This window comes from Rhinatrema bivittatum, chromosome 3, assembly GCF_901001135.1.
Source record: "Rhinatrema bivittatum chromosome 3, aRhiBiv1.1, whole genome shotgun sequence".
Classification (NCBI taxonomy): Eukaryota; Metazoa; Chordata; class Amphibia; order Gymnophiona; family Rhinatrematidae; genus Rhinatrema; species Rhinatrema bivittatum.
Window position 1 is genome coordinate 268,905,815 of NC_042617.1, and position 14,399 is coordinate 268,920,213.

General features: G+C 44.2%; 1 protein-coding gene across 5 annotated transcripts in view; it reads left to right on the forward strand.

The window, feature by feature from the left end:
• Positions 1-14,399, forward strand: part of AKAP7 (A-kinase anchoring protein 7) — a 536,627-nt gene that overhangs the window by 94,048 nt on the left and 428,180 nt on the right. For all 5 annotated transcript variants that reach the window (XM_029594580.1, XM_029594582.1, XM_029594577.1 and 2 more), the window contains one exon: positions 2,016-2,179. In XM_029594580.1, coding sequence (XP_029450440.1) covers positions 2,016-2,179 — 164 coding nt within the window. The remainder of the gene's footprint in view (positions 1-2,015; positions 2,180-14,399) is intronic.

Consider the following 14,399-nt stretch of genomic DNA (forward strand, 5'->3'; position numbering starts at 1 on the left):
GAGAAAGGTAAAAGGAACGTAGTAGTATTTACATGAGAGGTTGATTAACGGGGTTAAACATTGTTGCTTAATTACAGCGGTTAAAGAAGGAAATATAGATTAAATAGAGGAAATATATGGAAGCTTAATTACAACAGTTATGGTAGGTTATATTGATAACTTATTTAAACAATTAAACACATATGTATAAAATATTAGCTTAATTACAGCAATTATAGCAGGTAATAAAAGGTAGCTTAATTTAGGTTTTTAACACAGGTTGAATGTTTTAACTTGAGTTACAGTGAGTTACATTGAGTTACAGTGATAATACTTTTATTCAATAAACATACACACGGTTAATGCGACTCCAACATTGCTCTAAGCTTCAACGGCAAGAGGAAATGTGGAAAAAATGATTTTCATTCACAAAAAAGCGGGGAGTGGCTTGCTTGTTATGGCGGCTACTACCCCAAACCAAATAAGCCTGATACTTCACTTTCAAAGCATATCCAGCATAGCTCTCTGCTTCAACAGCAGGGGAGAAAGTCTGATACTTCATGCATATCCAGCATAGCTCTCTGCTTCAACGGCAGGGGAGAAAGTCTGATACCTCACTTTCTATGCATATCCAGCATAGCTCTCTGCTTCAATAGCAGGGGTGAAAGTCTGATACTTTACTTTCAGTGCATATCCAGCATAACTTTCTGCTTCAACGGCAGGGGAAATGAAGAAAGGTGGATCTATATACAGACAACAACCAACAAGGACTGAATTATTTAGTCTAGGTGGGTGTGGCTTGCTTATTGCAGCGGTTGCTACCCCTAACTAATTGGGTTAGATATTTCACTTAGATGCAGTTCCAACACTGCTCTCTCATTTAATGGTGGGGGTGGAAGGGAAATAGAACCAAAAGGTTACTAAGAGCCAAGAACAGATAAGAATGAGAAAAAAAAAAAGTGCGAAACTTGTTGGGCAAACTGGATGGACCGTTTGGTCTTCTTCTGCCGTCATTGCTATGTTTCTATGAATGGGGGAAGGCCGCGGGAGTCAGCACGTGCAAGTCGCACAATTGTGCACCCCCTAGCGCGCCGACCCCTGATTTTATAACATGCGTGCGCCAGTGCTAGTTTTGAAAATCTACCCCTTAGTGTCTCTGTTAAATCCTCAGAAAACATATTTCATTTGAGGCCATTTGCTCTGAGAATTATTTTTTTTTCAGGTGCCTAATGAAACAACAGATGAACTAGATATATTAATTCTGACTCATATAAACTCACAGGACAGGGAGTCAAATTACTGTTTTTGTCTGTTTTGAAGTCTGCTGGAATTTGGAAATAAAGGGGCAATTTTAAAGCCCTTCAGAGCCTGAAAGCACCTTTTCAAAGGGGAACTCACACAGATTTTCCCTTTGAAAATACCAGAGCTGACCTCACTACAGATACATTAGTACCTGTGGATCTTGCAGCAGGATCAAACTCCGCAGCTTAAACCACACATAGGAATTTCAGAATTAAATCCAGTGCGTTATTGGCCAACTCTGTCCTCCTCCACCCCTTTGACACACGTTCTCAGCATGGTACTATTATCCGCAGAGCGGGAGGGCAGTTCTCAGCCCTCCATTTTACCCAGGCAACTGTTTCGTGTACAGCTTACACTTTTCAGTATTCTGCAATCAATTTCACCAACCATAGGGTGAGCTGCAGTGAAATGTCATAGCAGCATATTGGACAATATTGGATTATCAGTGCTTTAGAAATGACAGCATCGTGAACAGATGCTAGTGAATGTTGCAGCAAGTATACATGATGTTAAGTTAGAAGCAAACAGACACACAAGATATATTCTCTGTGTCTTGATAATGAGAGGGTGTTAAGTTGATGTAGAAGCAAAGCCATATGCAGGGCATGCTATATTCTGTTATCGGCATATGCTCGCATATGTATTTTTGTTGATTCTGCCAAAGCAGTTGGATTTTCTGATACATTTTACATTGCTATTTTATTTTAAACTGGGCTTCAATTTCTTCTTTACAGAGCAGTTTGTGCTCTTACAGAAACTAAAAGTCTGGTGGAAGAGCTTTTACATGGAAGACCTATGGTTTTATCCTTTCAAGGCATCAGTGATTTTAGAAATGCAGTTGTCTTTGTAAGGTTGGCAGAAGGTGATCCTGCAGCAGCAACACTCACCATGATTACAAGTAAGGAGAGCCTTATTTTCCTATCTGCTTGATAGTCCTCTGAGACCTTTTCAATTTGAGAACACAACAATTATTACAACATCATACAAAATATAGGAGGTAGATTTTAAAAGCCCGGTGTGTGCCAAAATCAGGAGATACGTGCAGAATTTGTGCTTGCGCGTGCCCACTGAATTTTATAAGCCACCTAGATGCATGTGTATCTCCTGCCGCGCACACATTTCAAAAGTGTTCAAGAATGGGCAGGGCATGGGCATGGTCCGGGCGGAACATGGGCGTTTCAGAGCGTAGCTAAGAGATGTGCGTGTAAATATTTATGTGTCTGGGCGCACACACAGATCCCCTGCCGCATAAGTTTACTTCTGCTAGGGATGAGGTGTAAGTTTAAAAAAATAAAAAACTAGTCATACCTGAGGGGCTTTAAAGGTCTGGAATAACTGGGGGGAGTGCAGACTATCAAACCAGGGGGGTTTTGGAGGACCTAGCTGTTAACTGGGCAAACTGGTGGATGAACTGGTGAAACTGGCAATGGCGTGAATGCACCCCTTTTAAAATTCCCCAACTTCCTGCTACTAGAAGCGGGATTGACATGCATAGGCATTGCCCACTTAAAACTGGACACACATGTGCGCTCGGTCAGTCTATTAAATAAAATGTGCGCATATACTCATGCAAGTTATATAATGGCCGCATATCTGGGTGTGTGCCAGCGCAAATGCGTCAAATACACCTGCACGCTGGTTTGAAACTTAATTCAACAGTGGACAAAATTTTCAAAACATTGCATGTCAGATTGTAAATTTTTTATCATGAACATTTATCAGGATTAGTTGTAGATCTTATTTATTTATTTATTTATAGAGTTTTACATACCGTCGTTTTGTTTCGCCATCACAATGGTTTATTTATTTATTTATTTATTTATTTATTTTAAGTTTTTCTATACCGGCATTCGCAATAGATATCGCATCATGTCGGTTTACAATTAACAAGTAGATAGGTAACAAAAAAAGGTAAGAAACATTTATCTTAATAATAATAATAATAATAATAATCGTTGTAGTAATAATAATAATAAAACATTAAACAAGAGAAGGTTAAGGTATGCAGTTACAATAAAACAAGGGAGTGATACAACTTGGAGCATAGAAAAGAAGCTGGGGATTAAATAGAGAGAAAATAGAGAGAAAATAGAGAGAAAATTAAATAGAGAAAATTGTAAATTGGTTTACAATTTTCATGCAGGTTGACTATATAAGGGTACTGCAAAAGTGTCCTTTATTGTTTGCATTAGTGTCTCCACGGACAAGAGTAATGAGATTAGAAAGTAGGATTGCAGTGGTTTTCAGACACTCTTCAAGGGGAGGTGTCTTTCAAGGAGAGGCTTTTGACAGAGCTGATGAATCTGCTTTAGCTCATATTCTTTTGTAGGGGTGTGCATTCGGATTGACCGCATTAGTAAAACGCAACTCATATTTTTTTTTTACTTAAAAAATTGATTCGACATAAACGATCGGATTTCCCACATATCGAACATAGATATGTTCGATATGTTGGAAATCGCGATTGTTGAGCCAAAATAAAAATATAAACCCCCTCACCCTCCTTAATCCCCCCCCCCCGACTTACCACAACTCCCTGGTGATGGAGCGAGGAGTGAGGACGCCATTTCTGCAATCCTTGGCGAGAAGCATGTGACATCGGCGGCACGTCGAGTGACGCCGGCGTCACGTGATTCCCGGCTCGTTCGCGCCGGACGGCTCGTTCGGCCCAAAAAGAACTTTTGGCCAGCTTGAGGGGGTCAGGAGGCCCCCCCAAGCTGGCCAAAAGTTCTTTTTGGGCCGAACGAGCCGTCCGGCGCGAACTCGCCGGGAATCACGTGGCGCCGCGTCACTCAGACGCGACGTCACGTGATTCCCGGCAAGTTCGCGCCGGACGGCTCGTTCGGCCCAAAAAGAACTTTTGGCCAGCTTGAGGGGGTCAGGAGGCCCCCCCAAGCTGGCCAAAAGTTCTTTTTGGGCCGAACGAGCCGTCCGGCGCGAACGAGCCGGGAATCACGTGACGCCGCGTCACTCGACGTGCCACCGACGTCACATGCTTCTCGCCAAGGATTGCAGAAATGACGTCCTCACTCCTCGCTCGATCACCAGGGAGTTGTGGTAAGTCTGGGGGGGGGATTAAGGAGGGTGAGGGGGTTTAAATTTTTTTTTTGCACATATGTACATATACCCAACTCATTGGATTTTTTTTATGTCCATATTGGCCGCAAGTGGGACCCCCTTTCGGACATAAAAAATATGAACATAAAATTTTGCTCTGCACATCCCTATTCTTTTGTCCAATCTTCCATCCTGGGTGAATTGCTGAGGCTCAAGTTTGGAGCCCCAGGCTTTCAAGGAGGAGGAGGGAGATTTCTTGGCGGTCCAAGCAGGATGCTAAGAATGAGAGAACCAAAAATAAGTGATGAGTAGTAAAAGAGGAGTTAGTCTTATACACCTCATATTTCACTGAGGATTTGCCTTAAGTGTTTGAAGAGCAGGGTTTTAGGCTTAGAAATCTGTTTCTGAGTTACGTGTAGCGAAAATAGCATAAGCTCATTTACATTTGTTTAAGAGAGCTTTCCAGTTCAGCTAGTGTATGACAGAGTTCAGCACACCACATAGCAGGTACCAGTAAGGGGAAGTCCAAGGAGGTCCATCTTGAAAGCCTGCCTGCTTGCTAGGGTGTGGTTGGTAAAGATTTGCAATGACAATGATTTTCTAAACTATTTTTGTGTACTCTCACTGTATTGAATTTTTGTGTACATAATTTAAGAACATTTTGAGTTAGAATCAAACAAATGATCATACAAGAAGCCAAACAAGGAAATGAAAAAATCAATATCACACATCATTAATTATGTTCACTGGTATATACAGTACCTTGCATAGGAGGAGCTAACAACAAGGAAAACAACAAGATGGAAAAAAAAACAACTTGAAAATTTATAAATGGCATCTCATAAACACACAACCTATGGATTAATTATCTTATGCTGAAGAAATTTCTTTAACTAATCAGGATGGTAAAAGAGATATTTTGCACTACTTAGAGTTACATTACACTTGCATGGGAATCTGAACAGAAAACTGGCATGCCATGCAAGTACCCTTTGTTTCTTTTGAAGAAAAGACTTAAAGGTGAATTTTCAAACTATGCGCACATAAAAAGTAGCACTTGCATGCACAAAATAGCACATATGCAAATGGACACTATTTTCAAAACTACAACATACACGTGTAACTTGGTTGGCAAGCAACAGTACTCATGTAACAAAAGGCGCCATGCCAGGGCAGGGACAACATTTACATGAATACGTTGCTATTTTACAACCTGCCAAATTGATGCATTTAAGTCTTTTACTTGCATATATTTACTCCTGCTCAATATTTGATGTAAGTGATCATAAACATGGTAAAATAGAGGGCCTGGGTACAATGAGGAGACTTGAGGCTGAAGACCCAGGAGGGTCGTTACAAGTTGCATATGCTCTGGGGGAATTGGTAGACTAATTGGTAAGACTAGTTATTTCTTTGCTACACACATGTTTTAAAATTCCTTGACTTGTGGGAGTAAAAGCCAACTTACGGGGGGGGGGGGGGGGGGGGGGGGGGGGGGGGGGGGGGGGGGGGGTGTGTGGTAGTGGTGGTAAAGTATCCTTTTAAAAATTGAAGTACAAATACACGGGTATATCATTTGTGCACACTTATCTGGCTAATTTCCAATTTGTATATGGCTATTGTATACTCCGCCCTGAACCTAAGAAGGGTGGGTAATAAATATTTTAAATAAAAACAGGTAAATAAATATTTGGCTAAGTAGCAATTTTCCCTGCTCCTTAGATGGACAAATTTGAACTTATCCAGATAAGTAGCGGCACTTATCCGGCTATATTCTGATTTATCCAGCTACATAGCCAGATAAGTATGAAAAGTGCTATACAACTGGATAAATCGGTATTTATCTGGATAAGTCCCAACATGCATGGCTCATGGTTTTTACATACCCGAGCATTTGTGTATTTTATAACCTGCACATATCATTTTCATGCAGATTATAAAATACAGTAGCAACTTTGCGTACGACCATATACATGCATAAATGGCCACACGAGACGTTTTCAAAGTTATCCTCTTAATTCGTATGCTGATTTGCTTTGGACACATCTGGAAAAATGGTTAATTTATTATCAAAAAAACTTTTCTTCTCAAGCCTAAAAAACATTTTGTGTCTGATCTTTATCACTCTTTTGCACAAAGATAACTAACAGTGCTTCACTCAGCAAAATGATTTGAAGAGGGATAGGTAAATCATTTCATCTAGGAGGAACTCCCACCTTTTTCCACGTTTCCTCGCATCAAGGACGTCTTGAACATGGGACGTCATGTCGGCCTCCGATGACAGTGGTTGAGGAGCTGGCGATTTCTTAGAGAAATTGGACAATACCAAGGGTTTCAACAATGAAATGTGGAAGGTGTTGTGGATTTTGAGAGAGGAGGGCAACTGGAGTTTGTAGGTGACCGTACCCAACAGGTGGAGCACCGAAAAGGACCAATGTACCTGGGAGCAAAGCGAGCTGATGGCAGTTCGAGTCCGATAAACCGGGTGCTGAGCCACACCTTGTCGTCCTGTTTAAACTGGGGAGCTTCTCGATGGTGCGCATCAAAGAATTTCTTTGACCTTTGGGCTGCTTGTTGTAGTAGCTGCTTCGAGGTATTCCACAATTGATGCAGTTTCTGGACGGTCAACTAGGCCATTGGGGAAGGAACAGATAGGGGAAGTCGAAGCGGTGGCAGAGGCTGACGTCTGTAAACCAATTGGAACGGGGATGAGCTGGTGGATGCAGACTGATGAAAATTTAGAGCGAATTCTGCCCAGGGAAGAAGATTAGCTCAATCTTTTTGCCGTAGATTCACGTATACCCGTAGAAATTGTTTCAAGGTCCTATTGGTTCTCTGTTTGTCCATTGGCTTGGGGGTGATAAGCCGAAGTGAAATCCAAAGAGATGTCAAACGTTTTGCAGAGAGATCTCCAAAACCGAGCAGTAAATTGGACTCCGTGGTCTGAGAGGATATGTTTAGGAAGCCCGTGGAGACGGAACACGTGGCGGATAAACAATTTTGCCAGCTGCGGTGCCGAAGGATATCCAGGTAGCACCAAGAATTGGGCCATCTTTGAAAAATGGTCGACAGTGACCCAAATGGTGTTACCACCGGAGGAAGGAAGATCCACGATGAAATCTGTCGTGATATGGGTCCATGACTCACTCGGAACAGGCAGCAGTTGCAAGAGTCCCCACAGACGCCCCACTGGAGGCGAGACAGGACTCAACATAGGCCTGTGTGTCTTTCTTCATGGTAGGCTACCAGTAGAACCGCTGGAGAGTGGAGAGCGTTCTAGATTGCCCTGGATGTCCGGCATTCAGAGAATCGTGAGCCAAACGGAGAACCCTCCAGCGCAATTGACGAGGGACCACTGTCTTCCCAGATGGCACCGGAATGGTGGCAGAAAGGAGGACCTTGGCGGGGTCAATTATGTGCCTTGGAGTGTTGGAAACATCCTCTGGAACGAAGGACCTGGAGAGAGCATCAGCTTGGAAATTTTTGTTGGCTGGTCGGTAGCGCAGCAGGAAATTGAATTGGGCAAAAAAGAGGGCCCAACAGGCCTGGCGAAGGTTTAGGCGCTGAGCATGGTATAAATACTCGAGATTTTTGTGGTCAGTATACACTGTGATCTGGTGTTGGGCTCCTTCGAACCAGGGGCGCCATTCTTCAAAGGCTAATTTGACAGCTAGCAACTCCTTATCCCCGATCGCGTAGTTCTGTTCCGCTGGGGAAAAGCATCGGGAATAAAAGGAGCACGGATGTAAGGTATGGGTGGTTGAGTATTGACTTAGAGCCGCCCCTACTCTCTCGTCGGAGGTGTAGACCTCGATGATGAATGGTCACCTGGGATCCAGATGGCAGAGACACGGCTCTCGGAGAAAGCTGGCCTTGAGATCCTGGAAGGTGGTCATGGCTTCGGGCGACCACAGAGAAGGGTTGGCCCCCCTTGCGAGTCATGGCTGTAAGTGGTGCAGTCAGTGTGGAATAATGGTGAATAAACGACCGATAGTAATTGGCAAAGCAAAGGAATCTCTGTGAGGCCTTGAGGCCTGTAGGTTGAGGCCAGTTGCGAATACTTTTCAACTTCTGGGGATCCATTCTGAAACCTTGACTGAAAACCATGTAGCCCAGGAAAGGAACAATTTCCTGCTTGAAAGAACACTTTTCGAGCTTGGCATAGAGCTGATTGTCCCGAAGACACTGCAGGACGCGAGCGACGTCGTGGTGATTACTCTGTAAGTCCTTGGAGAACACCAAGATGTTGTCAAGGTACACCACCACACATTGGTACAACATATCCTTGAAGACCTTGTTCATCAAATTCTGGCATACTGCAGGGGCGTTACAAAAGCCAAATGACATCACAAGGTATTCAAAAGGACCGTCTTGGGTATTAAACGCGGTCTTCCATTCATTGCCTTTGCAGATATGAACCAAATTATAGGCACCTCTGAGGTCCAGTTGGAAGAAGATCTTAGCCCCTTGACTGTCAAAGACCTCTGAGATCAAAGGCAAAGGGTAGCAATCTTTTAGAGTGATCTCGTTCAGACCCCGGTAGTCGATGTAGGGGCAGAGTCTTCCCTACAAAGAAAAAAACCCGCTCCAGCGGGAGACTTGCAGGGTCAAATGAAGCCTTTTGCCAGTTTCTCGCGGATGTATTCCAACATGGCCTGAGTCTCTGTAAGTGAAAATGGTTAGACCCTACCCCAAGGAGGTCCCGTGTTAGGCAACAAGTTGATTGCGCAATCATAGGAACGATGCGGGGGCAAGGTACCCACAGCCTTTTTAGAGAGCACATCAGCAAATGATGCATATTGCGGAGGAAGGCCAGGAGGTGAAAGCGAAGAGGTCAGGCAAGGCAGAGGCGAGACAGACACCAGACAGTTGGCGTGGCAGGCGGAGCCCCAGCAGGATAGTTGTAAGGTGGCCCAGTCAAACTGCGGGGTATGCTGCTGTAACCACGGAAGTTCTAGCACCACTGGATGTATGGCTTTGTCCAGAAAGTAGAAGGAAATGGACTCCACGTGCAGTGACCCCGTGCAGAGCTGGATAGGAGCAGTGGTGTGAGTGACTTCACCAGGTAGTGGTTCTCCGTGGATGGACGAGAGAAGTAAAGAGACTGGGGAGCGGATGTGGGAATTCGGAGATGCTCAGTCAATTGTTTAAGGATAAAGTTCCCACCAGTCCCTGAGTCCACTAAGGCCAGGGTATGGAACTCCTGGTTATCTAATTTGATAGAGACGGGTAGCGTCAACGGTAGCGTCAATGGAGGAGAAGAGGAAGTCAGGCCTATGAGAAGTCCTCCTGCTGAACCTAGGCCCGGGAGTTTCCCGGACAGACTGGACATGTGGCTATGGCATGTCCGGGTTGACCGCAGTATAAGCAGAGGCCTGATTGCTGGCATTGTCATTGTTCCTTGGGAGAGAGTCTGATCCGGCCCATCTGTATATGTTCATCTTCCATTTTGCTTGGAGCCATGTTCAACCTGGGACAAGACGAGCGTTGACTTCGAGATGAGGTTGGCGTAGATTTTTTGGATGCTCTAGACCAGTAGTTGTCAACCTTTTTCCCATCGTGACACACCTAACAGACCACACTCACATGTGTGAAACACTGCTCATTACAATTTACGGCGGAAATAAAAAATAAAGGTCCAGTATTATTTTTATTGTTAAGAATGACACAAGGAAAAGATACATATTCTGTCTGAACAGAAATTGTATAAATGGTAAACATCCCACACCAAAACAGCACCAATTTCCAGCACTTAACAGTAACCACCTTACTTAAGAAAAAGCAACACTGAAAATATTACACCAGGCCTTAAGACACCAATACATCTCCTATTAGGAAAACGGACCAAGTCAGGCTGCTATTAGAGCCCTACATAGAAACTACACGCCAGCAGAGAACCTCACTTGAATCACATGTGCTGACCTTCACCTAATAAAGAATAAAGAGACCAAAATGCATAACTAGAAGCATGCAGACAAAAACTGAATTGGAAACCGCAGCAAGCCAGAGTCTCCGTATGCAGTGCAACAAAGGAAAAAAAAGAAACATCACCCATCCTTATAAAACAAATCAAGAAATATAAAATCAGTAGCAGTAAAACCATACTAACAAAAAGAACAGATTATTTCAAAACAGCAGATGAATGGAATATCTAATAATTAAAAACTCATATCAAACATTTCTAGATACAAATAAAATATTTCAAAATAGCAGACACAAAGACCCAGTAATGTAAAATAATAAGGATACAAAAAATGTTTTGCTCTGCATACCTGGGAATGTTTGATATCCAGGTGCCCTGAGATTGTTTTGAATTAGCAGAAGGAGGGGTGGTGTTGCGTTCGTGCCTCTTCTCGCCCCTCGATCCACCCTCTTTACCTTGGAAGCGACTCCCTTCGGCTCTGATGGACAGTTGCAGCCGCGGCTTCTCTCTGCCTCTTGGTCCTAGTGTCCCCGGGCTGGCTTGACACTATGGATCTGCTATGTTCCTGATGACGTAAGGGCGCGGGCGCGCTCCAGGCTTGTACCAGCAAGGGTGCGAACCTCAGGGGCATCCCCCCATAGTGACGTCATCCATTTGCACTTTAAAAGGTCTTTGTTTGCTAACCTCTAACGAGTTAGCAAGGAACGCCAACGGGACTTGCTTCGGCAGTCCACGATACTTGCAACAACGATCCGAGTCAGCCTGGGGAATCCGTCCCCACTGCTCGGCCTTTTCAAACTTACCAGGAGTACCCGCTCCTTGGGGGCTCCGCTCTCTATTCTTGATTTCAGATTGCCGGAACACTCAGAAGACTCCTCATTGCCTGGAAGCGATCGTAGACGTGAACACAGTGAGTTCTATTGTACATAGGAATCGGTACTCACTCCACGAGGGCCTACATTCCTATAGCTCTGAAGACTCCCTTCCATCCAAGACGTTATCGCAGGTACGGAGATCGAGAGTTAGATTGGCAAGATTGCAGATAGGAACTGGTACTCACTCCACGAGGGCCTATGTTCCTAGAATCCTTTACAGACTCTCTTCTACATAAGAACATAAGAACATGCAACACTGGGTCAGACCAACGGTCCATCAAGCCCAGCATCCTGTTTCCAACAGTGGCCAATCCAGGCCATAAGAACCTGGCAAGTACCCAAAAACTAAGTCTATTCCATGTTACAGTTGCTAGTAATAGCGGTGGTTATTATCTAAGTCAACTTAATAGCAGGTAATGGACTTCTCGTCCAAGAACTTATCCAATCCTTTTTTAAACACAGCTATACTAACTGCACTAACCACATTCTCTGGCAACAAATTCCAGAGTTTAATTGTGCGTTGAGTGAAAAAGAACTTTCTCCGATTAGTTTTAAATGTGCCACATGCTAACTTCATGGAGTGCCCCCTAGTCTTTCTATTATCCAAAAGAGTAAAAAAAACGATTCACATCTACCCGTTCTAGACCTCTCATGATTTTAAACACCTCTATCATATCCCATTTCATATACAGCTATTGTGAGTTTTTATTACAGACTGTGTAGAGGAACCAGTGCTCGCCTATGGCTCCTGTTCCTGAATATACTGAAGACTCTCTGTGGCATAGAGACCATTGCAGACATCTACTATTGTGAGTGTACTATCTTGTATCCAGTATACCCTGTCTACTCACTCCTTCTAGTCTCTCTCTACAGCTCAGCGACCCAGAGATTACATTCCAGTATCAAAAGGACTTCAGCCCTACCGGACACCTCGACTCTCTACTGCCACCTCTGGTGGTCCAGCTTCCAGCTTAATAAAGAACTATTTGTGTTTACTTCATATTCTAGCCTAGCCGGTGGTTCCTCTCAGGATCTCCTCCTGGGGGCACTGTCATCTGCCATCGGCCCAGGGATTCACCATTTCCTCCTAGTGATCATTTCCATACACTACTATCACTCTGTGGGAGCCAACCACTACAGACCACTAACACCGCTCACGGAAGTATTATATAGATTCTCTTTCTTTTGGACTTGTCAGCCGCCTATATATAACAGATTGCTACTCCATAGCGGAGGCATGATTGATTGCTATCTCAGTAGCGAAGAACAATATCCTATTATTAGCTCCTCTCCTCAGAAGAATATCATAGAACAGATTGCCAACTCCTCTTCCCTGGGGAGTTGGTCCATAACAGCTTGCTACCTTCTTTTCTTACAGGAACATCTAACAGTAGTTCGCTACAGATTACTAACTCTGCCATCCTAGCGGGGTCAGCACTACAGATAGCTAACTCCTCCCTTCTGGAGGAGCAGATCATGACAGATTGCTACTCCTCCTCCTTTCAAGAGAAAAGCAGAACAGTTTGCTACTCCGCCCTCCTGGCGGGGTGAGTGACAGCAGATTGCTGACTCCTCTCCCCTGGAGGAGGAGAGCACTAACAGATTGCTACTTCTTCCCTCTGGAGGAGGAGAGCGCTAAAAATTGCTAACTCCAGTGAATCCGGCTGAAAATATATGGAACACATTTAACTCCAGTGAATTCTCCTTCAAGAAAAGAATTGGAGAAGCCTAAAGTTGAAGCCAGCTTCAAGAAAAAACTGGAGAAGCCTAATCTTCATTCAACTTTGCTTTCAACAAAAGAACTGGAGAAGCAGTACTCCTGGGGATTCAGCTCAAGGTATTGGATGTTTGTAGCCCATGGACCCGGCTCACCTTTCTGCATTGTAGGCTAGACCTGAGCCTGGCTCAATGCCTTTCAGAACAGCAAGAAACCCTGGAGAAACTTACTGCAGCCTTTCACCAGCTTCATACACAGAAGGCACAAAGCACAGCTTCTATACAAGAAAATCAGTTACCAGAGATAACTTTAAAATCAGCTGTTCCACTGGCGGTGCCTGTTCGATTCTCCGGAGAACTCCAGAAGACGCGAGGCTTCCTGAACCAGTGCAGCTTACATTTCACTCTACAGCCTTCATTGTTTCCCACAAGTCTCTCCAAGACCAGCTTCATTCTGTCTTATTTGGATGGGAGAGCCTTGTCGTGGGCTTCTACCTTGTGGGAATGCAAGGACCCTATCTTGCAGGACATAGAAGGATTTATGGACTTGTTTAAATCTGTATTTGATGACCCTGCTCGTATGTCTGTTGCTGGATTTGCTTTGGTGGCCTTAAAGCAAGGCAACAGATCCCTGGCGGAATTTGCCATTGAATTTAAAACTCTAGTAGCAGAGCTGCGCTGGGACCCCAGATGTCTGAAGACACTCCTTTGCAGAGGCCTGGACACTCGCTTAAAGGATGAGTTGGCTGCTCATCAGACACCTGACTCGCTGGAAGAATTGATATCCTTAGCCACTCAAATTGACTGGTGGCTCCGAGTCAAGGTGAAGGAACTCTGGCCTAAGGTGTTACCTAGGTTAAAACCAACCAGTGTTCCTGCACCAATAAGGGGAACAGCACCTCCTGCTGTAGAGAAGAACGAACTGAAGGAATCTGGTCGTGGTCACTTGACGTCTAAAGAGAGAAGATTTAGAAGGAAGAGCGGCCTATGCATGTACTGTGGTCAGCCAGGCCATGATGTTCCTGTTTGCCCTATTTGTCCGGGAAACAGACAAGCCTGAGTCCCGCGGGAGGACTGTTCTTGGGCTATACAGCAATATCTCCTCCACTCTCTCGTCCAGTCTTGATGAACTCTGAACCAGTGACGGTTTGAACCTCTGCCCTGAAGGACTCAGGAGCAAGAGTCAATTACTATCTCAGATGTTTTGTGGAATACCTGAGGAGTCCATGTGGTAAATTTGAAGATCCCATATTGTATCACACTATGAGGTGGGCCTTGGACGATTCTTTTCACCACCACTTCTTTTGAGGATCTTATCAACATCACCAGCAGTTTTTCTAAATTCTGCCAGTAGTCATAGCGGTTGCTATGCATGCCATAGCTAGGTTGCGCTCTTCATCTACAATGTCTTCTTGGATTACAAATTTGAGAATATTACTACATTCTACCTACTTGGAAGTCATGCTGAAGGACTACAGCACTGTTGATTCCAAAGTAGAAATCATCTCTACCTCTCAATTTTGTGTTGGTCCACTCAGAGGTCATGC